Here is a 23,090-nt window from a genome sequence, read left to right as displayed (position 1 = left end):
ATGAGGATAAGGAGATTGTATTTGTAAAATAGCCTTGGGGGTCTTTTTGAGAATGACAGGTTTGTTAGTAAGTCAGTCAACAACTAGTCAACTGGATTTCATTTTTAAACCAATCTATATTGGCAGCACTGAATATGTGACCAGTTATGACCTCAATTGAGTTATTGATATATAATTAAAGCTGTATGCATTATCTATTAAATCAAGACCCCAGGTCCCTCATAAAAGTTCTTATGAAAGAAAAACTGGAGATTTTTATCAGAAATATTGGCTGAGGCTCTGGCTAAAATGTTCACATCTACACACATCAAATCTTGGCCAACCTTATCTGTGGGCGGTTTCCCCAGGCACTTTCTTGCCTCAAAGCTTCTCTTAGCTGATTCTTCTGCAGTGATTCCTTTGTCTCCTTGAATTGAACACAAATCCCGACCATGCCTTGCAAACAGTAATAATGTTCTCCCACCGGGCCAAAACAAAAAGCTACTGGATCTGAATCACAACAGGAAACTGTTTTGAGTGGCAATGAGATACCACCCACTGGACATAATGTATCAATTAAAAATACTATTGCTAAACTGGTGTCTGTCTTCAAATTGGCCAGAGAAGACATATCTCATAAAGCTTTTCATGACTAGGTGAAATACAAAGAAAAGTATGAAAAGGAACGAGGAAAGCCCATGTTGGACTTTGAAACACCAACCTACATCACTGCCAAAGAGTCTCAGCAGATGCAGAGTGGGGTAAGTCCTGCACAAACCCACCACACAGCAAATACACCATCAAGCTGATGAAAACAAGCTCTACCCACAGAAGTATCCAGCCTGTTGTTATCACAAAGTTGTGGATGATGGGACTCTTTAAAATGTGATGACTAAAATCTTTTCCATCTCACAAATCCTGTGGTTCCATTATAAAAAGAAATGATATGAATAGTAAACATTTACCATATATGTTTTATTTCAACTATCCTTTTCATAGAACTAGAACATAGAAAACTGTTCCTAACATTTAAACAAATTATTTTGAACATAACATAAATTTTTCTTTGAATGAAAAGTTCTCTCTGTGCAGACCTACTGTTGGCTTTGAATTGCTCATCTCTTAATAGGAAGCCTCCAGTCCCAAAAAGGAAGACTTTTTTCTTTTAATCAGGATTTTTATCAAAATATCAAGTCAACATGACATATTTCCCATTTTAGAAATGTAAGCAGAGGCATCTAAAATAATTTTAATTTTTAAGCAATAATAGAGAAGAATGGATCTTATTTTGAATCTTAGAAAGTCTGTTTTCATTGGGAAACAGGCTTATTTTGGATTTCTTTTTGCCTCCCCTCCATGGGCATATCTCCAACCATAAAGATAAATGTTTTTTAATAAAAGTAACATTTTGGGGAGCTTCCTGGTGTGTAGAATGCCAAATAATGAAAAATTTTGAAGGGTTTCAAACAATTGCTGAATCTGGGTAAAGCATCTATGGGAGTTCCTTGTACTATTCTTGATACTCTTCGATAAATGTAAAATTCTGTCAAAATTAAAAATGACAAAAATCAAGTTCCAACATCTATTCCAAGCCTCCCAGTAAGACAGCCTCATCCAGGGATTGGAGAGGAGATGGGGGAGGTCATGGCCCTTCCTCTCAACAGTGAGCAAAGCCTGAGAACTTGTCTGTGCTACATTATTCACCTTATCTGTTCAGTGACTTAAAATAATAGTCATGATTATGAAAAAGGCCAAATTTGCATTTGGTGCCCTCAGGTTCCCCTTCCTCTGGGGTGTTTTTGGTTTTTTTCCCCCTTGAGTCACTTCTAATTCAGAAGTAAAATCTTTTGTTGCCTTCAGAAAAATGTCATCAGGAGAGATGACAGTGGATTGAGAGTCTTGGTGGCACATCCATCCTTTCACTTTCAGAGGGCCAGCCCCCATCACAGCGGCAGACAGACGAATGAGAGGCCACCAAAGTTCCTCAGCCTCTGAGTTTCCTTGGGCCATTTGCTGTACACAGAGTATTTCCAGAACAATCAGGCATGTTTCAAATGTGTGACCATTAGCAGAATTAAGATCAAGTTAAGAGGCCATACACAGAAGGAAAATATAATTATTTTCTTCCTAGGATTGAGAAAGAAATGGTAATAAACATTCTTAACTTGTCTTTCCTTCCTACTCACTTTAGAAAGAATATAAGAAAGATTATGAAGAGTCCATTAAAGGCAGAAACCTGATTGGCCTGGAGGTCACGCCAGCTTTATCACACGTCAAATATGCAACCAAAATAGCCAGCGAGGTAGTGCCTACTTGGTCTTTTCTTTCCCTCCTGATCCAAATAATTGCACTAATGACACTCATCAACGTGTTCCTTCTACCATTTTCACTACTACCTAACTTTTCAGGTTTCAAGTTGGGTTCACATGTGTTTGGTACTACCCCCTAATCTATTACCCATGTTAATTCTAATTTTTTAATTGAATACCTAATAAAATGTGCTTACCTCAGCATTCTATTAATTTCTAGTTTCTTATTTGATACTGAATATTAACTGATGAAGCTTATACCCTGCCTTTATTCGTATTTTTATTTACTAAACTGTAACTCTTTAAAATTAGAAGGATTTTTTGTTTTGTTTTGGCTCTTCACCAAAGAGGAATAATCCAGGCTTTCTTGTCAGCATTGTTGCTTGTATTTTGTGCCATAGAAAGAGTACAGGAAAGATCTAGAGGAAAGCATCCGTGGGAAGGGTCTCAGTGAAATGGAAGATACGCCAGACATGCTAAGAGCAAAGAACGCCACTCAGATCCTCAATGAGGTGGGCACACAACCAACTGCATGCACAGAATCAACCCAGCATCTTCTCCTTCTTAGCCAAGTTGCATAAAAAAACCAGAAAGCAATAAAAAGAGAGTTTCTGAATTTCAGATTCCATATTCAACATGATTATTAACCATTAAATAAAATATCTCGATTTTGGATGTGTTGATATTATAACAGTCTGTTTCTATAGTGGCTATTGTAACCTGTTATTTATCTAATATTATTTGATTTAACCTTGATACATTTGTTGTGCCCATTTAAATAAAGGCACCACACTGGAGTGGTGGGCACCTAAGTATAATCCTTTACATGCCAAACCAGATTTAAAATGTGCTTTTATACTTTAATTTTCTAATAGAGAATGCTAAAAAGCATTCCAAAGGAGGCCTGGCATGAGTAGAATAGTTTCCTAAAGTGGTCTGCTGTTGTCACCACTCCATCCTGCCACAGGGAAAGGTGAAGGTGACATCAGCAATTGAGGTGGCATGTTATGTAGATCTGTATTCACTCTGCACATTTTTTTTTTTTAATGCTTCTATAGAAAGAATATAAGAGAGACCTGGAGCTGGAAGTCAAAGGAAGAGGCCTGAATGCCATGGCCAATGAAACTCCCGACTTCCTCAGAGCCAGGAATGCTGCAGATATTGCCAGTCAGGTCAGCGTTACTGTTCCATGTCAGTCTTTCAACAAAAAAAGTAGCTGTGATTACAAGGACACAGTGTTGTCCTTCTGTTGTCTTACTTGTTGATCAATTACAGTTAAACACATATAGTGGCATCCCTAAATATCCACATGGTGGAATCCATCTGATGAAAGGATCAGGGGCCCTTTGCCAGGGCTGCTTTCATCTGTGCTTCTCCTAGCTCTTCTGTAAACAATTGATGCCTTACTATCTGTTGATTATCTCTCTCCTTCTGCTTTCCCATACCCTACCCAACGACACCCTGCCCCACCCCCAACTAGATAGTAAGCCTTGCAACAGCTAGGACTCAACCTTTCTTTCTGAATCTCACTCTTTAGCATAAAGCTATAGACACAATAGGGAAGAAATGTTGGCTAGCAAATGAATCAACCCTTTTGGATAAGAAATATTAATCACTTCTTAGTCAAACTAAGCCAACAAATGTGCACATTGTAAACATTTACCCAACTATTGGATGTCCTTTTGCAGGTTAAGTATAAGCAATCAGCAGAAATGGAAAAAGCCAATTTCACTTCTGTGGTTGATACTCCGGAGATCATTCATGCCCAACAAGTCAAGAACCTTTCAAGCCAGGTAAGGACATTCATCAGAATATCACTTATTGACCCCAATCATGAAGAACAAGTCTTTCCATTAATACCGAAGAAGATGCTTTCAAATCACAATTTTTCCCAGTGAAAAAGAAGGGGTTCGTCTATGATGCAAGTTTGAGTTAGAGTTGAGATTTCCGTATCAGAATTAAAATAAAGGAGGGAATTTTAAGGTACTGAAGAACTCTTACATGGTACCACCCATAACTTTTTAAAATTTATTTTCCCAGTTTTATTGAGATAAAATTGATGTATATGACTGTATAACTTTAAAGTGTACAGTGTAATGGTTTGGCTTATATTTACTGTGAAATGATTGCTTCCATAAGTTTAGATAGCATCCATCATCTCCTAGAGATACAGTAAAAAGAGAAAGCAAAACAAAAAGAAAAAAATTTTTCCCTGTGATGTGAACTCTCAGGATTTACTCTCTTAACACCTTTCACATGTAACAGGGCTGTGTTAGAGCTGTGTTCACTGTAGTCGTCGTCATGCTGTACATGACATCCCTAGTACTTATTTATCTTATAACTGGAAGTTTGTCACTTTTGACCACCTTTCTCCAGTTCCACCTCACCCTCACTAGTCTCCTGCCTCTGGTAACCACAAATCTGATCACCTTTTCTAGGCATTTGTTTTGATTTTAAGTTCCACAAATAGGTGAGATCATACAGTATTTGTCTTTCTCTGTCTGACTTATCTCACTTAATGTAATGCCCTCAAGATCCACCCATGTTGTCGAAAATGGCAGGATTTTCTCAGTTTTTATTCCATTGTACATGTATACCACAACTTTTTTATCCATTATCTGTTGATAGAGGCTTAGGTTGTTTCCATGTCTTGGCTATTGTAAATAATGCTGCTATGAACATGAAAGTGAGGGTATCTTTTCAAGTTAGTGTTTTCGAATCCTTTGGATATATTCCTAGAAGTGGAATTTCTGGATCATATGGTAGTTCTGTTTTTAATTTTTTTGTGGATCCTCTATACTGTTTTCCATAGTGTCAAAACCAGTTTACAATCCCACCAACAGTGCACTATTCTCCACATCCTCACCAGCATTTGTTACCTCTTGTCTTTTTGATGATGGCCATTCTAACAGGCATGAGTTACCACCCGTAATTAAAGAATCAGTCTCATAATGTGGATGTAAAATTTGTGGGCAAATCTGGAAGAAACAAAGTAGACCGTCCACATTTGGATTATCAATTTTTTTAAATAAGATTGAGATTATGTCATCAACGCTAACCACACAATCTAACCCTGATTCCTCTTATGATGGGTAACTCTCCATCTTCCCACAAATAGAGAGAGAAAGAAAAGTAAGATGTCCTTCATGCACCAGGATATACCCTCATTTGTTTTAATCTTCACTGCTGATCAGGAATCTGCAGTTTACTTGAGTAGCCCAAAATTAGAATTTTTGCTTGTCTCCTAATCAGTGAGTTCTAAAGCAGTAGTTGCCTGGCCTGACTATACTTTGTAAACACCTGGGAATGTAGATTTCCTGGACCCACCCTGGGAGCTCTGGCCAGGAGCCTGGACCACACCTGCTCACAGCTCAGCGAAAATATCCTTGTCACCAACCAAGGACTGGCATTCAGGAGGCCTTGCTGATGGCTCTTAACCCTCCTGCTTTTCTCCACCTGCCTGTTGAATAGTCTGGCTCCATCCAGTTCACTGTAGACATCCCCAAGTCCCTGCCAGGAACCTCAGGGGCTGTCAACCTCCCTCGTGTGGACCAGTCCACAGGGGCCTCCCTCTGCCAGCTTTGCCATGACAATGGGTCCTATTAAATGCCTGAGCTCAGTTCTCCTGGAAAGAAAAGGCATGGCACTCACTGACCCAGAGGGCTCTGTTTTATAACTCCCTAACATCCTTAAATAGTCAAAAAATATAAAGGACTTCCCCTCTGCTGAGCAGGAAGGGCTATTTTAGGTCCCATTGGCCCATATCCCTGTGTTATTCCCTATCCTTATTTCTTGGAATCTATTTCCAGAAAAAGTACAAGGAAGATGCAGAGAAGTGCATGTCATATTATGAGACCGTTTTGGACACCCCAGAGATGCAGAGGATCCGGGAGAACCAAAAGAACTTCAGCCTTGTGAGTTTTTATTGAATCTAAGACACAGCTCACTGGTACCTGGGATGAGGCGGGGCAAGAAGGATGCCTCTGGGCACACATGCTTGCATACCTACCTGCAGCAGCCCACCACACCTCCCATCCCCTGCCCGGGAGCTGTGTGCTCCTGTCTCCTCTGAGCTCATCTTATATCTCAATCCCAACTCATAGCATTAAAGACCCATCTCTCACTTTGTTGGTGGTTTCCTGTCACTGAATATGAACTATCACTATCTTCCATTGGTGGTGACATCTTTTTCAAAATTAATTCTAGGCAAGATATATATATATATTTATATATATATATATATATATATATATTTTAAACTAGTTTTAGGGCTTTAAATATTTAGTTTCTTCACAAAATTCTTATTAAAGAAATTCCCGTTGGCTATGTGACTATGATTATTGTAGCGTAGAAATTTTTTTAAAAATATAAGGTTTTAACTTCCTTTACACAATATAGGACAATACAATATACAAAACAATGTTGAAATCTTACCAAGATGTTTGCTCTTTTTTCATAGCTTCAATACCAGTGTGACCTTAAAAACAGTAAAGGAAAAATTACAGTTGTTCAAGACACGCCAGAAATACTGCGTGTTAAAGAAAATCAAAAGAATTTCAGCTCGGTATATTTACTATTTATTTTCCATTTAATGCTAACCTAATAATATCAGGCTCCTCTTTAAAAATATACTAGCCGTACGTTGATTCAGACAATTAACATCTAACCTCCTCAGTTAATGCTAGCAGTTATTTGTTAAAATTCCCCATACTTTGCTCTAAAATCATCACCCCAGAGACCATTTGAAATAACAACTTAAATCTGCTAACAAAGGAGCTTTTCTTTCTTTTTAACTTTTTTAATCCCAGAGCAGTATCATGTGTTGTCTTGCTCCAGAAGATGGATTTCTTTCTGACACTGTGATTTATTATCCTTTCCCCAAATAACTGACTTTGTATTTCTTTAATGGATTTTGTGTTTCACATGGGAGGGTGTTTTAATCAACATTTTCTGGTTTTTCTCATCATGTATTAATACAGTATGATAATCTTAAAAGAAATCTCAAGATCTGGAAATTGAGATGTGTGTTGTATACATGGTTTGAGTTATTGATGCTGATGCAGAAGACAGTCCAGATACTCCAGCACTTGCCTAAGAACATTCTCTAGTGTCTTCTGTTTTCACAGAAGCCAAGTTTCCTAGTCTCTCTCCAGGAATTGCTGGGTTTTCCTTTCTTCTGTGTAACACTGTCCTGATTCTGAATGCCCAGGTTTTATATAAAGAAGATGTCTCACCAGGAACGGCGATTGGAAAGACACCTGAGATGATGAGAGTGAAGCAAACCCAGGACCATATTAGCTCGGTAAAGACAGCCACTGGGGACTCACTTTCAAAATTTTCTGCTCGCCTTTTAAGATTTACACTGATGTCTGAGCTGCACTCATGACTTTTGTCACCAGAAGCAGCTTAAGTTGCTAAAATAAGGGTCATCTCATAATGCAGTGCCGAGGCAGTTTTCATGAGGGCTAGTTAGATATAAAAAATGGAGAGGCCTGTGTCAAAGCAAACCAGAGCTGGACAGTAGTTTAAGCAGTTAAAACAACAACAAAAAAAGATTTTTATTCAGGACAATTGCGACATAGGAGAAAAGAGATTTCGGTATAAAGCTGAGCTCAATTCTGAATACAACAAGGGAAAGGAGGGATTTATGGGGGCAGGGATGGATGGACAGGGATGGGGGGATGGGGAGGTTGGGGTGTGGGGAAAGGATCAGTGGATGGAAAATAGAAGAAACATCGGGGGTAAATGGGGGATTCTGCCTAAACCGACCTACCAGGATTTTTGCTGGAGGCAGGTCAAGGTGATCAGACTTCTTCTGGGGGGTTGGGGGCAGAGGGCATTAAGGAATTTGATCAGATATCAAGGATGATGAGACATCCAGGGTGGGGGATTTTGGCTAAACTGACTTAGCAGGATTCTGGCTAAAATTGGGAGGTGCAGAGATGGTCTCGGAAGTCCGAAGCTCAAGGCCTAGTTGGGAAGAAGGTTCAGAGGAGCCTGACTCAAGTTTGGTCAAGAAGAGACTCCTTGTTACCTGTAAGAAAGTAGCAGTTGTGAATCAGAGACTGGCTCTTCCTGGGTGTGTATATGTGAGTGTGTCCATCCTGGGCCAATGAACTGTGGCTGTAAGATATGGGAGACCCCAGGGAAGAGAAGGGGCTTCAGTCTAAGTGTGGACCCCACCCCAAAGAGACCAGAGAGAGCCCAAATGTCCGTGTCCTTGGCACGGACCCAGTATCAGCATGTGGCCCCCTTCCCCCTAAGTATAGGTTTTGTGCTGTTTAAACTGCGACTTCGCACATCGCGGGGCTACTAATCAAACGCATGTACACGTTCCCACTTTTACACCTGCAGGTGAAGTATAAGGAGGCGGTTGGACAAGGAACCCCGATCCCAGACCTGCCTGAAGTGAAGCGCGTCAAGGAGACCCAGAAGCACATCAGCTCGGTAACGCGCCCCCGGCCCCTCCCCCATGCTCAGCCCTCCCCCCGCCGGCTGGCTTGCCTCACCCCGTCTCCCTTCTGCCGGGCTTCCCAAGCCCGGGGATGGCGCGAACCCTCCCTGCCCTGTGAGGGGCAGTGCGGTTTGCAAAAGCAGAAGAGGAAACTCTGTCTTTACGTAATCAAGGAGCACAAGGCACTAGGCTTCGTGATTGCTCATCATACCTGCAGTTTCTAAAGTAAAATGTGCCGACTAGTAATAAGTTTATTGGGATGATCTCAAGGTAGTTGACCAAAAGCATATACATATAAACATAAAAGTAATAGAAAATAAATATGTATACATGCATGGATGTATATACATACCTCCGGGCATTCTCCACGATCCGGAAGACCCTAGGCAGCCTAGCAACGTCTCCGCGGCCACCTCCCCTCCCTGGCCCTGTATCCTCTGCTCTCTCCTTGTAAATACAGCGCGTGTTCAAGGCGCTGGCTGTCATCTACCCACAAGGGTCTATTATACCTTAACCCTGTTCTCTAACAGGAATCGCAGGCACCTGTGCGCAGCGTGTGTTTTGGGGGAGGTGGGATTCTCCCACACCTGAAATATCAGGTTCAGCACACATTTCTCCCGACCTTCTGTCCAGCTAGCCCGGTCTCCGCCCACCCCCCCGTTCCCCACTCCCCCAGCGCGCACGTGCTTCCATCCGTAAGCAGTTTCTAAGCAATTGCTGGCTACTAGCAAAAGATTGTGTGAAGTTTGGGAAATAGTTGATGGCCCATAAAAGGTGAGGATCTTGGTTTCAGAGATCCGCCTGGCCCCTGGAGGCCCTAACTCTCATTTAATTTCCATTATCAGACAGCTGCTATTTCTCTTGCAAGTCGTTTGTATTATTTAGACCTCATTCCCTTCGCATTCCCTGCTTATACTCTGGCTCCCAGTGGTACAGACTGCATTTAGAATTACATGTCCACTAATCCAGGAAAACCAGCCCGCATCTCCTTTGCTGCTTCTGATTGCAACTTCTTGCCTTTCTCTGATTTTGTTTTGTTCTGTGGTCCACAATCTGTTCCATTGCCTTGCTCAGTAGAGAAATACAACTTTGTACCAAGATGGTAGATATTTAAAGATCCCGAAAAGTTTCCTAGCAAAGAAAAGATGTCAACACTAGTTTGTCAGTGATTTTAGGAATTAATCTGTGACAAACCCCTAGGATTTCTGTGTTGCTCCCCAGCCTGTGCTCTAGTGCAACATAGAATCCATCCATTTAAAAAGAATTCATTCCTTCCTTTAGGCTGAAAATTCTTAACATTGGGAGGGAGGGAGGAATGGAAGAAGCTAAGAGGCTCTGGAAGTTCCTTACTTGTTTCATTAACATTTACAGTCCTTTGACACTACCCAGAACAAATAGGGACTTTTCCCTGTTCAGAAACACTAATTGGCAAGATCCAGCAATCATCAGTAAAAATTTCAGAGAAAAATGCTCTTCCTGGAAAAATAAATTGTTTAAGTCTCCTTGCATTAAGGGTATCTGCAGACTAAAGGCCAGCTAGGAATTTTCAGAAGAAAATACAAAACAGACAGAAAACTCTCAACAACTGTGAAGTAACAGAGGATCACATGATTAGAAAAATCTAAGCCAAGCCACCTATTTATTGAAGTACAAACCTATTGTGGACCCACTATATTCAAGGGACTAATACTAGATGTTATGAAATGGTTAGACTTTTTTCATTGTTATATTCATTAGCACTATTTAATGCATTTTAGGAATGTACTAAATGTTGACTACAGAAAATGCATAATTTAATAGTCTTCAAGGTAGTAAAATTACTACTTTTGAAGAGAGAACATAGATATTTGTGGCATTTCCTTCCTTATTCCCTGAGTGTCATGTTTGAAGGCTAGATTGCTTTTATGAGTTTCCACCAAATAGCCCGCATATAGCTGTAATCCAAAGGATTCGTGGTCATTTTACTTTTTTAGATGTTCTCATTATCTTCTACAGGTTTTGTACAAAGAAAACTTGGGAACAGGCATTCCAACCCCTGTCACTCCAGAGATTGAGAGAGTCAAACGCAATCAAGAGAACTTTAGCTCGGTATTTACAAATATATCAAATAAGATACTTGATTTCCCATTAAAAAATTACCGGAATAACCCATCATCCTTTTTTAAAAAGCAACATCTTAACACCAATTTTGTGTGTGTCCGTGTGTGTATGTGTGTTCCACCTGACCAAGACCATCTGGACTTACACAAAATGACTCAATTTTCTGATGGTATTTTAACACTTTTGGTGACTGACAAGTGTGAACGCTTAGATCTGAAATACTGTAAATAGAATTAACATAAGATTCCTCATCATTCTACTTATATGCTATAACTCAACGCTTTCTGTGGTACCTTTTCATGCCCAGAATTAGCATTGTAGAGTTTATCCTTAAAATGTGAAGTAAAAAATAAAAGCATTATCCTTTCTAAATATTACTCACTAAAAAACTCCCTCCTCACACCCACCCCCTGCCCCCCATCTTCTCTCTTCCTTAATCTTTGTGCTTGTTTTGAATGTCTTTTGGGTACTTTCTTGTATCTCACAGGTTTTGTACAAAGAAAATCTGGGGAAAGGAACCCCAACTCCTGTCACTCCAGAGATGGAGAGAGTCAAACGCAATCAAGAGAACTTTAGCTCGGTATTTCTTAGGGGCCAAAAAATAAAATCCCTTAATTTTTATTTAAAATAATATTTTTAACACATTACCAATATATAATTTTCTTCCTGTAAAAATACTAAATTCATATAATTAAAATAATGATACCAAATATTACCCGTTTTCAACCCAAATCTTATTTAGTATTTATTTTAGTTCTGCTGTGAAATTTTAACTATGTTTTTCCTAAAACGTAGCTATTGATCACGTTCCTTAAAAACCTGTAATACTTAGTGTTTCCTTCCTCAAATTCCCCTTGAATAACAGTAGGTGTTTCTAACTGGTGTGGCACAAGTCAAAAGTAAAATCTAACATGCCTCCGAAAGGATAATGTTAGCTAGAATTTTATTTGTATTTATTGTGGCTCTGTTTGATGTATTTTGTTTGCAGCTCTTCTTAAAAGAATGTGATTCTTGAACATTTTCACTCCAGAGACAACATAGCAATTCACAGTAACTCAGAAATACAGATTTACTTGGCTCAGCTATTTTTGGTGTATCACAAGAGAGATAAATGAGCTTTCCTTGGAATAGTTTCAGGATCATTGAAAGCTAATATTTATTTAGCTTTTAATACTTATTTATTTTATTCCCCCAACCCCCCCCCCCTTTTTTGGTTCACTAATTTAGAGTTAGTTCACTAGTTTAGAGCAACTCATGAGGCATGTAAATTTCAGTTAACTTGAGTAGTCTCTGATAAGGCCTAGTCCTTGTCTTTGAGAGAAGGCCTATATAAGTGACTGACTCCTCCTGCAGCCTGGCAGCTCTGTGCTATGAATGCCTCTTGCAGACAGACCTCATACTGTGTGTGATGAAACGGCCAAAGGTGATCTGTACTTGTTCTATTTCTTAAAGTTATTTAGGCCAATTTTATGTCATTATGAAAACAAACAAGCAAAAATACTTTTAGAACCTATTTCAAAAGCTAAGTCTTCCTAAACAATGGGTCCAGGCTGATTTGATTGTTGATTTTGTGCACACAGATTCTGTACAAAGAGAACTTGAGCAAGGGGACTCCCCTCCCCGTCACTCCCGAGATGGAGCGGGTCAAGCACAACCAGGAGAACTTTAGCTCGGTATTTGGGAGAAAGCTCTTAACTAGTATTAAAAAAAATGATAATACTTTTCTATAAAACAAAACTTCTGTTAGTCCCTTTAAAATAATCAGTTTAACACATTTTTCTTAAAAAAAAAAATCTCATCAACTAAATTTTTCTGTTTTCCAGATCTTTTACTCACCATTTGATTCTAACATTTTATACTTCCTATAATAGTCCCTTAAAACTTTTCATCGATTCCTTTCCTTCCCTTTTCACGTTTTATGGGACTTTTGAAGTTAATTGATGTCCAAAACCCCCAAATACTATAGCTTTATTTACTTGGGAATACTTATATTTGATGTAGCTGCGTTAGCACTGAAAGAAAAGACACAGGACTTGAGGCCATGTGTAGAAATAGTGGCCCTTGCTGGGGACAAGGTTTAGCTTAACATAGATCCTATCTGGATAAACAGAGCACCAAGAAAGAAAAGCACTCAGTATTGGAACCCAAAGCAATCTTATCTTGATACTTGTTCTAAACAAGCCATTCCATGAATAGAAATCCAGATCTTCTGATCTTTTAAAAAATATACAAATTAGATTGTGAGTCTATATTTAATGTTATTTTCTTTTATTAATATTTTTGTTGCTAAAAAACTCTATACTACTCAATAGTCTGTGAAACTTTTATATAAGGATCTTAGATTTACTTATGCCTGAGATGGAGAATCAAATGTCATTAGGAAAATCTAGCTGGATTTTTTTGGGGGGGCTGGGGGGTAGGTAGGGCGAGTTTTGATCCAAAATGTTTTTTAATTGTCCATTTAAATATTTTCTGAAAGTTTGATTCTTTCACACAATTAAGTAACTTTCTTTGGTCCCACTGTCTTTTTGTTTTGTTTTAATTACTATTCACTAACAACCTTTTGATTTTATTAAATTTTTGGTATAAATTGATATTATTTTCGGAATGTTATATTCACTGTTTTCCTTATAGGTTTATATTATTATTATTATTCCTTCTTTTGGAAAGGTTTACATTAATTTTCAAAACTATTTAAAAATTATTTTCTTCTGTATTAGAGTAAGTATATTATTGCTCATATCTATTTGAGATATTAATGATCCTGATGATCCTGGACAATTTCTTTCTTTTAAGTAACCATTTGTGTTAATTTTTACATAGGTTGCATTTAGGCAATTTTTATCAAGTGGTGCATAGAGCCTTTAAGATTCTATGGAAGATAAACAGTGCTATGTATTTAGACTTGACCACCTCTATAACTTGAATTTACCCAACAAAGACCAATTTCCTATATCGCATAGATTTGACCTAGGGTTTAAAGTATCTGTTATTCTGTAAAACAGATGTTCTGTGTAGGGAAAATAAATATTTGCCCATCTAATTAAAAAATAACCTTTCTATTGTACACTAAGCATTTTAGTAATTTTATGAAATTTGATTTTTTTTCTTAATTCCTAACACAGAAAACCACCATTTAATATATGAGTTAGCTTAAAAGTTGAACATCACATACACTGGCACTTTAGCCAAGGAAATATGGAGCATGTTTTCATCCAGATTTGTGCTTGAAAAAACAGATTGACTTGGTGAATTTGTCTTTCCTGTTTGACGTCTGTGTTTCATAGTACGTTCCTTACACGATAGATGAAAGGGCTGTTTTTGACTGCTCTTGTTTTTTCTGGATGCTTTCTTGTATCGTACAGGTGTTGTATAAAGAAAACATCGGGAAAGGGATTCCAGTTCCCATCACTCCAGAGATGGAGAGAGTCAAACACAATCAAGAAAACTTTAGTTCGGTATTTAAAAAGCAAACAAACAAAAACCCTTTAACTAATTTTAAACCATTTTAAAAAAAGATTAATGGCTATTATTTTAAAGCCTAATCGACTTATCCCAGTAAAAACTTTGACACGTCTTGTGTCTTGTTTGCAACCTAATGCTGCCATTTCCCATGAATCAGTTTCCCCATTTTGGTTAAACATTAACATCACTTAAAAAATGTTCAATATGATATTCCAGCCTTTAAAAACATAGCATTCCCAGTCTCTAGGCACCCACATTATCCTGCTTTGGCAACTTTCATTTGAACGTAAAGCTTACAAAAATTTATTCTGCAAATAAGTTTAAACTGTTGGCTTCATTTCCTATTCTAACTTTCTTGGTCTCTACTGGTATTTGTATAGATATTTTCAGGGTTTTTTTTTTTTTTTTTTTTTTTTTAGCATTTTGTCACTGTTCTCCATTTAAATATAATTAATTCTTCCCAATATGTTCACCTAAACTAAAAATTAAATACCTTGACTTCTTTTGAAAATCAACAAAAGAAGACTTGTGTGTATGCATCTTCATATATGCAATGTTTATAAAACCTAAATACCCTTATGTGGTTTATTAATAACATTTCCAAATCAAAATAACTTCCTTGGTTCTCCTTCTGTCTCTGTCCTTTCTTTTTTTCCCCCAACCTCATAACAAGCTGGGGGGCGCAGCTCGTCGTTCCCTTCCATGGTGCTCTCCTTTGCTCAGTGATGCAGAGACTAATTCAACAAAACAGTAAAATTCTCCTTTTTAATTTCTTAGTTTCCCTGCTCCTTCCTGCATTCCCTTGCTTTTAAGGATGTCTTTAGGCTCCTACAGGTTGGATCTAGAAGCTTCTGGTATTTCCCTTCCTCTAACTTGTTCTCTTCCTCTTTGTCCTTCTACTCCCAACTGCTCTGCAAGAAGGGGAGAGTGGTTGATTGCTCTTTTTGTTCTGGATGCTTTCCTATCACACAGGTGCTATACAAAGAAAACCTGGGCACAGGAATCCCAATCTCCATCACTCCAGAGATGCAGAGAGTCAAACTCAATCAAGAGAACCTTAGCTCGGTATTTTGGAAAGAAACGGAAAATAGATGCCATTTAACCTCATAATTAAATTGATTCTTAACATTTATTCTTCTTTTAAATCCACTTCCCTTCCTTTGCTTCTAACATACCTCACTTAGCAAAAGGACATACTTTCACATTTCTGTGGTACTACTAGGGATTCTTTTTTTTTTTTTTCAAGTTAATTCTGATTTCTGTTCCATCTGGTATTTAAAAAAATATTTTTTGAAACCTCTTTTCTTTTAGTTTGCTTGGATAACAACACAACCAAGTTCTAACAATCTCAAATCCCCATGTGACTGTTTGGGAGGATAACTCCAGTCTTTCCCCAGCAACTAAGGGCCCTGCTACCCCAGATAGAGTCAGTTTCCTAATCCCAAGAGTGGCTGTCATTACATTTTTTTGTGGCATCTTGTCAGCACATAACTCCTGGCTCCTCGGACTACTGGGTCATTTGATAACAAGGAAGTTGAACTGACCCTTAAAATCTCACAACAAATGTAATGTTACTTATGGTTGTTTTTCTGGATGCTTTCTGATCACACAGGTGTTATACAAAGAAAACATGGGCAAGGGAACCCCTTTACCTGTCACTCCAGAGATGGAGAGAGTCAAACACAATCAAGAAAACATTAGCTCGGTACTTTGGCAAGAAAAAAAAAAAAACTACTTCTTTAATGATTTAAAATAATACATATTAATCCTACTTTTTAAAGACAACTGAAATTTTGTGAATTTCTTAATCACATTTATCCTTCTTTCCTGTAGAGCTACTCCTAGACTTAACCCCATAATAACAAGGTTGCTTTAATCCATATTTTAAAGTTCTAATGTCAGAAAGTAACAGATTTTCCAATAAATCATCCTTTGGCTCCTCTCTCCCCAAACTTACTCTCTATCCATTACCCCTAAGGTCTCTGTTTTACATACTTGTAAAATTTGGGGAGTGGAGTAGTAGGTGTGACAGGGCTCTTTCTAGACATTGGAGTTGTGATTTTGTTGTTTTTGCACCTGACTTTAGGTTCTAATTTACCCTGCCAGATTTGGACAAAGAGACCTTGGGGAAAAATAACCCCTAATCCTCTCCTTCAGGGATAACGACATAAATTAAGATCCAGTTGTGGTTTTGGCAAATGAATGTCAATTTACTTAAAAATGAAAGTGTCGCTCGAACTGTTTTTTGTTTTACCAATTTCAGTTCTCTTTGTTCTTCTGTATTTATCATGGTCTTCGGCTGCTAATTTTAGTAAGCCGTTTTCTGCAAGCCTGCGCTCTGTGATATTTTATACGTTTATAGATTGCCGGGGGATTGGGGTTTGTGTGGGGACATTAGCGTACGCAGTGAAGCGCCAGCGGCCTGCCGCATCTACACTGCCTGCAGGTTTCTCGGATACTGGAACGCAGGACTCCTGAGACTAGTGTGCATCAGAATCACCGGGAAGCCCACCCTCTGTCATTCTGTAGATCTGGCGTGGGCCAGAAAGTTTGCATTTCCAGCAAGGTCTCAGGTGATGCTGACCTTGCTATCCAGGGACCTCAACTTTGAGAACCACTTCTTTGACAGAATTCTTCCTCTTGAATGCCATATCTTGAACCTCCTGTGACCCCAAGAATGACACTGAGGTGACAGCGAGGCTGGGAATTTATCACGATGTTTCCTATTGACTTACCATGATAGTGATCTAATTGCTGAAAACATGTTTCCTTACTACGTACGATGATGTACTGAACTAAAGCAAGAGGCAGAGCACAGACGATAGCAAGGACACATTTTCCTGACCTGTCTATGTGAGTTCAAGGGTGGCAAAAGGGTCCAGGCTCCCTATGCTATTTAGGAAGCAGCCTCCACCTTCTCAGTGTTATTCAAGCGCGTGCCCCTAAGTCCTGTGAGTTGACCTGTCAGGAGCTTGACATGCGTAGATTAGTGGGAGAGTGAAGACAGTTTCCCAGCCCTGCCCCACATCCCGGAACTAGGCACAAAAACTGCAGTTCTGTCTTGCAGGCTGTAAGGATTTCAGGGCAGGGTCCTAACCTAGAAATGTGTGTCTTGCTGTAACTACATCAACTTGTTTTGGAAATGTATTTCTTTCCATCTAACCTTATTGCCCAAATGGTTTAGCACCCTGAGCCTCCTAACAAATGATCTGTTCTGTTTAATCTTTTGGTAACTGTAATTCTTTTTTTCTTTTTGGCTTTTTGGATCCATTGGACTCATGTAGGTTTTGTACAAAGAAAATGTGGGGAAAGGCACCCCAACCCTTGTCACTCCAGAGATGCAGAGAGTCAAACGCAATCAAGAGAACATTAGCTCGGTATTGTCTTGAGAAATGAAAGTGCTTTTAATTTTGCAAAGTAACCCGTGCCGTTTGACCTGCTCCTAACTCCATCCCAGGTTAAAACAAACAAAATGCCAGCTTTTTAGACTCTCCCCTAAATGATATACATTTACTGTTGCCATTAACTGTTTTTTAAGCTTTCTTCTAGAGTTGTACTCACTAATAGTAATAGATTAAACCTGGAGTTTTCTCCCCCAAATTGCATTATATTGAATAGCCTGAATACTGCCTCCTAGTGACTTTCAGGTCCACCTTTGTATTTCACAGGTGTTATACAAAGAGAACCTGGGGAAAGCCACCCCCGCACTCTTTACTCCCGAGATGGAAAGAGTCAAACGCAATCAAGAAAACTTTAGCTCGGTATTTGATAGAGGAAAAAAGAAATGGTGACACTTTTAACAAGCCTGGCAAACATGGTTATACCACTAATTTATCTCACAGTTTCCCCAAAACTTTTATCTTTTAAAATTCTTCTTTACCTACTTAAAAATGACATACCAACCCCACCGGCTCACCTGATTTACTTCTTTCTTCACTTTTTGCTTTCTACAATAACATTTTAATGGCTTTCTCTTCTTGAGGTGTTTTTATAGAGTGTGACATAACTGAGCCATAACAACAGCTCGATGATGGTTTTCAGAACTGGGTTTCTGCTCTCTGATATCTGGATGCTCTCTTGGCCCCTCTAGGTATTGTACAAAGAGAATATGAGAAAAGCAACTCCGACACCGGTCACTCCAGAGATGGAGAGAGCTAAGCGCAACCAAGAAAACATTAGCTCGGTATTTTCTAGGACTAAAGAAGGAGTAGTGCAACAACTTGGAAAATAACATTTTAACATCATAAAAAAGTGTCTTTCTCGTTCAACTGAAAAACACACTAAAACGAAGAGAGAGAGAGAAATGCAACATCTTGGAATATAACATTTTAACACCATAAAAATGTGCATATTTTTATTCAACTGAAAATTCACACTAAAATTAACATAACTGCGCTTTTAAATTCCAAATGATTGTACTAAGACATAACAAGTTAATTGCCAGTGTTTCCTCTTCCCTTTTACTTTACTCTGAGGTAGTCTTATGTAACCAAGTGTAACAAATTGACTTCCTAACATCCTCAATCTTCAGCAATACTTTGTTAAGATACTTTATGAAACAGGTAATATACTCTGAAATGGATGCCTTCTCTTTGATATTTTGGGTTTTCATTTCTGAGACTTTGATTTCTGTGTTAGCATATTGGTTTATGAAATCTGGACATAATCCTTCAAAAAATGATCACTTGTTTTAAAGGATAGTTCTTTCAAACGTCCGTATCACGTTTAGCTCCAAATATCATCCAATGTGCTGGTGCTACAATTCCCAGCAAATTCAAGAGATCACTTTTTCCCCTTCCTTTCAAAATTATACTTTGCCCTGTCTCCTCAAACTCAAAAGAAATCCTTTGTCTCCTTCAAGCCCTGCCTGTTCACCCTCATGCTAACTGTTCCTCTGTCAGTCACGGGCTAGCTGGGGCTTTTCAGGTGACTCAAGCTTCCCTCCCCAGCTCCTTTCACCTCCATCTGTTGGAAAGGTTGTGAGGCTTCAGAATTAGGACGGTACCACAACCTGTCCTCATTCATGGTCTCTCCTCTGTCAGGTGCTTTATTCTGATAGCTTCCGGAAACAAATACAAGGCAAAGCTGCCTATGTCTTGGACACGCCAGAGATGAGACGGGTGAGGGAGACCCAACGCCACATCTCAACGGTGAGTCAGGAATTCCTCAGATTGGGTGGGCGGCCTGTTGGAACATGTAAAAAAGGAAATGATCACACCATCCTATTTTCACCAAGTGAATTCATGAAATTTCAGGTGAAGTATCATGAAGACTTCGAGAAACACAAGGGTTGCTTCACACCAGTGGTGACAGACCCCATCACTGAACGAGTAAAGAAGAACACACAGGACTTCAGTGACATTAACTACCGAGGTATTCAGAGAAAAGTGGTAGAAATGGAACAAAAACGGAATGACCAGGATCAGGAAACTATTACAGGTAACTGGGGCCTGGGGAGAAAAATCAACGTTAAGGAAGGTAGAACACAAGTGACATTATCTAGAGCAAAGCAAAGGCCAGAGGACCTCAATCTGTGTTTTCATTCCATGTGAAAGAAGACCCCTATCATTTCACTGTTTGCAAAGCCGAAATCTACTTTATGCTTTGTTCCCCTCCTAGAACTAAGCTCAATGAGTGTTATTCAATCCGCCTGTGGTTGTTTAGGTTCATGCCTTGGTCTCCAAGTTATCGCAAGCGTCCAGGAACATCTGTGCTGATCCTGAATCTCACTTTCAGGTTTACGTGTCTGGCGTACAAATCCTGGCTCAGTTTTTGACTATGATCCAGCAGAAGACAACATTCAGTCCCGAAGCTTACACATGATTAATGGTATGTGATGCCACAAAAGGCTTACAACGTAAACATCGCCATTTAGTGGGCTAGCGCCAGTGGCTTTTAGGCTCAGAAGTTCATCTCCTCCAGGGCTTTCAATTTCCTGAGTTACCCATTCAGCATAAGAACACCTCCTTGACTAGTGAGCCAAGCTCATTTTCTAGACAAGTTAAAGTTAGGAAAGATTGTTTCACTGCCTAAGGGTAAGTCCCCTTCAGTCCCTATTATTATTATTTTCCTAAAGAAAAAAAGGTAGTACATCTTTCTGTTGGAGAAATAATGGAAAAAAAAAAAAAGAAATATATAAGCAAAGGGAAGAGAATGGATTTGCCCTTTAACAACTTTCTGAACTCTCTTAGGTCAAGGAAGATTAGCCACTCAACAAAACAGGCCACATGGCTTTATGCCTTCTATTCATGTTAAAAGTAAAATATGTAGTGCCTATAAGTCTCAAAGGATTTATACTCTAGTCCACTGATGAAGAGAGACCAGTAAATCAGTGGTTAAACCCTGACATGAACAATTTTAAAGGTCTGCACACAGATTGCGGAAACACAGAGAAAGTGTATCTAAATAAATTTGGAAGTTAGGGAGCACTTTCTGTAGAAGTTGAAAGGTGGAATTTGTGTACATTACTATCTGTTCATTTTAGTGAGCCCGGAAAATGAGCAGGATAGAGGGAAGGAGTAGTAGTCAGGGACAGACTCCGGGATTGGAAGCCTGGCTGTACCACTTAACGGATAGGGGACCTTCGGTGATTAAACTGTCATCTAGAAAATGTATAAGAGTTTTTGAGGGTTTAATCCACAGAAATCTACTTAAAACCCTGCATGCATGACAACAAACAAAAGCCAACTGAGAGTCGATTACCATTAGGCATTGCTGCTATAAAAAGTTTCACCTCTGCTCCCTCTCCAATGGATCTTACCTCCCCAGCACAAGCTCAGCGGCGGAGCCGGGAGCATTCTCGATCTGCCAGTGCGCTGAGCGTCAGCGGCGGTGAGGAGAAGTCCGAGCATTCAGAAGGTGCCCACCTCTCCACCTACAGCGACGGAGGCGTCTTCTTCTCTGCAACCTCACCAGGTACAAGTGGATGGCCCTGGCCTTGACAGCCATGGCCGGCCAGCTAGCTCCCTGGAGGTTACTGTTAAGAGATGCTTTGAGTAAAAACACAACAAAAACATCTGGATCCTTTCTTCTAATGAGAGGACTAGAATTGTGGAGAGGTACACGCAGTTAGCTATTTCATTTTCATTCCTCCTTTCTTGGAAATCATTCTTTTTAAATTAGGGGAAAAGACAGTGCTGCTCAGTTGCTAATCACAGATTAAATGAGGTCTAGTCACATTTTCTCCTAATAAACCATTTTCTCCCTCTTTTCAGCTTACAAACATGCAAAAACCACAGAGCTCCCACAGCAACGATCATCTTCAGTTGCTACCCAGCAGACAACGGTATCCTCCATCCCATCTCATCCATCTACTGCTGGAGTAAGTAGCAATAATTTACTCAAGTCATTCTCACTTTTTGATATGTGCAATAATGATTATAGGTATTCTGGTCTTTTTTTTTTTTTTTATTAACCGAACCTTCTATTTTACATAATGCTCTTTTACTACACATCTCATGCTAACAGTAATAAATTATCAGAAAACCTTCATTAGCAACTCACATTAATTAAAAAGTATTATTCGATGATTGAAAACAAACACACCAAAAAAAAAGCCTAAAGCAAAGTCATCATTTTGGTCTCATTAGACCCACCCACTATCTTAAAGCAAAACATCTGTGGCTTGGAATCATTCTTCCAGAATATACTGGGCTGGCCAAAGAGTTCGTTCGGATTTTTCCCTATCATCTTACAGAAAAACCCGAACGAACTTCTTGGCCAACCCAAATATATGTGTATGCACATGTCACACATGTAATCTGGTCATATCTTAGATATCCCCTATTCAATATACATTGAAGAAATAAGTCAAATCATGTTCACAATTCACCAGACTACTTTAAAACTCTTAGTTTAAAACCCTGGATCTCATTCATAGTATTACAAAAACATAATTCTTTAGGATTGAAATGAACAATATTTATATGTAGAAAACTATCTTTACTAAATGACATAAAGATTTAAGTTAAGTATTGAGACCCGTTATAGTTCAGGAAGGGAATCTTGAAGTCATTTCTCCAGAAGTCCATAAATTCAAGGCAATTCCAATCAAATCCTAGTAAAATTTAAAAAATTTTTATACATTAATCCTATAATTTATTTGAAAGAGTAAAGATGCAAGAATAAGCAAATTTTGAAAATGTTAATAGGAAAGGACTTAACCATATAAGAGCAAAATATGCTATAAAGCTATTATAATTAAATATGAATTTAGCATGAGAATAGATTTAAAAATAGATGAAGTCCATTGGCTTCCCTGGTGGTGCAGTGGTTGCGAGTCCGCCTGCCGATGCAGGGGACACGGGTTCGTGCCCCGGTCTGGGAAGATCCCACATGCCGCGGAGCGGCTGGGCCCGTGAGCCATGGCCGCTGAGCCAGCGTGTCCAGAGCTTGTGCTCCGCAACGGGAGAGGCCACAACAGTGAGGCCCGCGTACCGTCAAAAAAAAAAAAAAAAAAAAAAAAAAAAGATGGAAGTCCAAAAATGGACCCTAAAAGAATTACAAATCAGCAGAGGAAAAAAAAAGGAAAACTAAAATACTACAGAAAAATAGAGACTACTTTTACAATTGGAAATGGTGAAAGCCTTCCTCAGCAGGTTCCAAAATCTAGATATGTAAAGGAAAAGACTGACAGAGTTGACCGTCAAAGGTTAAATGTTTTTATAGCAAAAAGAAATGTCAAACTGGGAAAAAATATTATACTCAACAAAAAGATTAATATCTAAAAATGCATAAAGTATCCAAAGTTCATTGACATATTATCCCCCTTCTCTTCAAAATAA

General features: G+C 38.9%; 1 protein-coding gene across 1 annotated transcript in view; it reads left to right on the top strand.

The window, feature by feature from the left end:
- The window catches only part of NEB (nebulin), a 227,823-nt gene that overhangs the window by 202,756 nt on the left and 1,977 nt on the right, over nt 1-23,090 (top strand). The window contains exons 120-139 of the mRNA XM_060105956.1: nt 636-740; nt 2,171-2,281; nt 2,690-2,800; nt 3,347-3,460; nt 3,977-4,081; nt 6,098-6,202; nt 6,748-6,852; nt 7,498-7,590; nt 8,643-8,735; nt 10,738-10,830; nt 11,330-11,422; nt 15,920-16,012; nt 17,592-17,684; nt 17,976-18,068; nt 18,398-18,490; nt 19,350-19,457; nt 19,563-19,746; nt 20,044-20,136; nt 21,076-21,222; nt 21,522-21,628. Coding sequence (XP_059961939.1) covers nt 636-740; nt 2,171-2,281; nt 2,690-2,800; nt 3,347-3,460; nt 3,977-4,081; nt 6,098-6,202; nt 6,748-6,852; nt 7,498-7,590; nt 8,643-8,735; nt 10,738-10,830; nt 11,330-11,422; nt 15,920-16,012; nt 17,592-17,684; nt 17,976-18,068; nt 18,398-18,490; nt 19,350-19,457; nt 19,563-19,746; nt 20,044-20,136; nt 21,076-21,222; nt 21,522-21,628 — 2,139 coding nt within the window. The remainder of the gene's footprint in view (nt 1-635; nt 741-2,170; nt 2,282-2,689; nt 2,801-3,346; nt 3,461-3,976; nt 4,082-6,097; nt 6,203-6,747; nt 6,853-7,497; nt 7,591-8,642; nt 8,736-10,737; nt 10,831-11,329; nt 11,423-15,919; nt 16,013-17,591; nt 17,685-17,975; nt 18,069-18,397; nt 18,491-19,349; nt 19,458-19,562; nt 19,747-20,043; nt 20,137-21,075; nt 21,223-21,521; nt 21,629-23,090) is intronic.

Source organism: Mesoplodon densirostris, chromosome 8 (assembly GCF_025265405.1).
Source record: "Mesoplodon densirostris isolate mMesDen1 chromosome 8, mMesDen1 primary haplotype, whole genome shotgun sequence".
Taxonomy (NCBI): Eukaryota; Metazoa; Chordata; class Mammalia; order Artiodactyla; family Ziphiidae; genus Mesoplodon; species Mesoplodon densirostris.
The sequence above is the reverse complement of the archived record's forward strand: the minus strand, read 5'-3'. Positions and strand labels throughout refer to the sequence as shown.